Source organism: Meriones unguiculatus, chromosome 5, assembly GCF_030254825.1.
Source record: "Meriones unguiculatus strain TT.TT164.6M chromosome 5, Bangor_MerUng_6.1, whole genome shotgun sequence".
NCBI lineage: Eukaryota > Metazoa > Chordata > Mammalia > Rodentia > Muridae > Meriones > Meriones unguiculatus.
Genome location: NC_083353.1, coordinates 16,714,460 through 16,716,690, shown reverse-complemented (window position 1 = coordinate 16,716,690; position 2,231 = coordinate 16,714,460). Strand labels below are relative to the sequence as shown.

Here is a 2,231-nt window from a genome sequence, read left to right as displayed (position 1 = left end):
ATAACTGCAGTTTTTGTTTAATTGGCTCAAACAGCATGGCTTGATTTTACTTTCTAAAATTAATAAAATAAATACTAAGGTCTTTTGACCTCCCCCAAAAGAGTTGAGAAACTGTTTTAAGTTTTTTGTCCAAGGGTTATTATTTTTAAATATCTGATAAATTTTAAAATGTTTTATAGAATTTAACTCCGATGGTCCAGGACCAACTCAGAGGTGTTGATTCAAACTGTCTCATGTCTAAAAATATTAATATTGTCAGTCAGCTTTTAAAATATCGTCCACAAATAAACACATACACACATAGTGACATAGCTGAGGAACATAGAAATCCGACATTGTCACCTTGGAGTAAACAGAATACTCAAATACCAGGACTTGACCAGCCTCTACAGAACACAAGTCCCACAAATTCCAGAAGGAGTGAACCCCCTCATGGATCCCTTCCGCACACATAGATACCAGAAAGAGCAGAGCCCCCATGGCCCTCTCCACAGCTTCCAGATGGAGAGCGTGCTCCTGAGTTCTTTTTCTATTTTCATAAAGGATTTTCTTACCACTGAACCCATAATTTTCCCTTTGCTCTGCAAACTATTTGTCAGTTTCTCAGACACACTGGCTATCAGGCAAAAGGGGGAAGTGTGCAGGGCCGGGGCTGTGTGTGCTGCAGGCAGGTGGTAAGACATTCAAGGAGGTTTGTGTAGGAGACTGAAGCACTGTGGGAGGATAATCATAATTCTGCTGACAGTAATAAACTGCCATGTCTTCATCCTGCACACTGCTGATGCTGAGAGTGTAATCTGTCTCAGATCCACTGCCTGTGAAGCGATCAGGAACCCCAGTGTACCGAGTGGATGCCCAGTACATCAGCAGCTTAGGAGATTGCCCTGGTTTCTGCTGGTACCAGGACAATAAATTCTTTTGGTTGTCACTGTAATAAAGACTCTGATTGGACCTGCAGCTGATGGAGACCTTCTCTCCTGCTGACACAGCCAGGGAGGATGGAGACTGGGTCATCACGATGTCTGCACAGGCACCTGCAATCAGGAATGCAAAATGAATATGCATATAAAAGCAAAGAAAGATTGAAAAACAGTTGAAATTTGTCACTTAATATATTTGTACTATCATGTTGTCAGAGTATTATTATTGAAATATGAAATATTGAGCCTGGCAGACTCCAAGTTCTTATCTACAAGAGAAGTGACTCTGTAAAGGTTACAATACTTTGAGTTTCTCACCAGACACCCAAAGCAGCAAGAACATGAAAACCTGGGTTTGTGACTTCATCTTGCTCCCCCTGCTGTCTGATGCAGTTCAGTTCTCATTGCAAGGGGATGGTTTATATATATATCCTCAGCAGCTGGGCTGCGCTGTAAGGGGCCCATGCAAAGCAGGCAGCAAATACAAAAGCAAATGCCTGTGAAGTGTTTGTGAGTGTAGCTGGTATAAATCAACAGTCAAAAATATTACAGGAAGCATGAACAATCACTGAAAAAGACTGCCTTACAGCTCTCAAACACAAAATTACTAGGTGCTCTAATAGCAGACCTGGGTTATAATTCAAGACATTTAAATAAATTGACTTCTGTAGAAACATTAGTAGAGCTATCTGAGATTGACTGTCCTAGGGAAATAATAGGTTATGTTCAAAAACATCACAAATACAACAAAAGAAACAGAGTAAGAAAGCATGCTAAAAGAAAGGGAAGATGGAAGAAATGATGAAAGGAAAAAAGAGAATCGATGCTAAATGTGTTCAATATTACTCATCTCCAAAACCACTCTGATAATGAAGACAGAGAGCAGGGCCTCAGATATTTGGGCTCTAGTTTCAAAGATAAACAAAGGACTAAGATGGAAAGAGCATCCCAGAATTCACTCTGTGGATATCCAGGCAGACATTAATTTAAGTCTGAGATCATAGAAACTTTAATCTCAAAAAAAACAAAAAAAACAAAAAAAAACGGATATCCTGCAAAAACTAACAAGTATCCCCCCCACAACTTCAGGAAATTGCAAGAGAGATGTAAATCTGAAGAAATAAAAGAGGAAACACCAGATTTTTCATGAAGTCATTGTTGTAGACCAACACTGCCATAAGTTTTATTCAAGGAATACTAAATTACTAGTGTAATTTAGAAATTAGCATTATTGAAACTGGAGTAAGATGGGCTTCTGCACTCTGCCCAAAGGTTGCCCATAATTCTCAGCATCTACACTGATAGTCTGCA

At 39.5% G+C, this 2,231-nt stretch overlaps 1 gene segment (V, D, J or C); it reads right to left on the bottom strand.

Annotated features, from left to right (window-relative positions):
* Nucleotides 1–603: 603 nt before the first annotated feature.
* On the bottom strand, nt 604–1,305 carry LOC132654359 (immunoglobulin kappa variable 4-1-like). The segment is given in 2 exon segments: nt 604–1,034; nt 1,239–1,305. Coding segments are annotated over 2 exon segments (480 nt in total).
* Nucleotides 1,306–2,231: the final 926 nt, after the last annotated feature.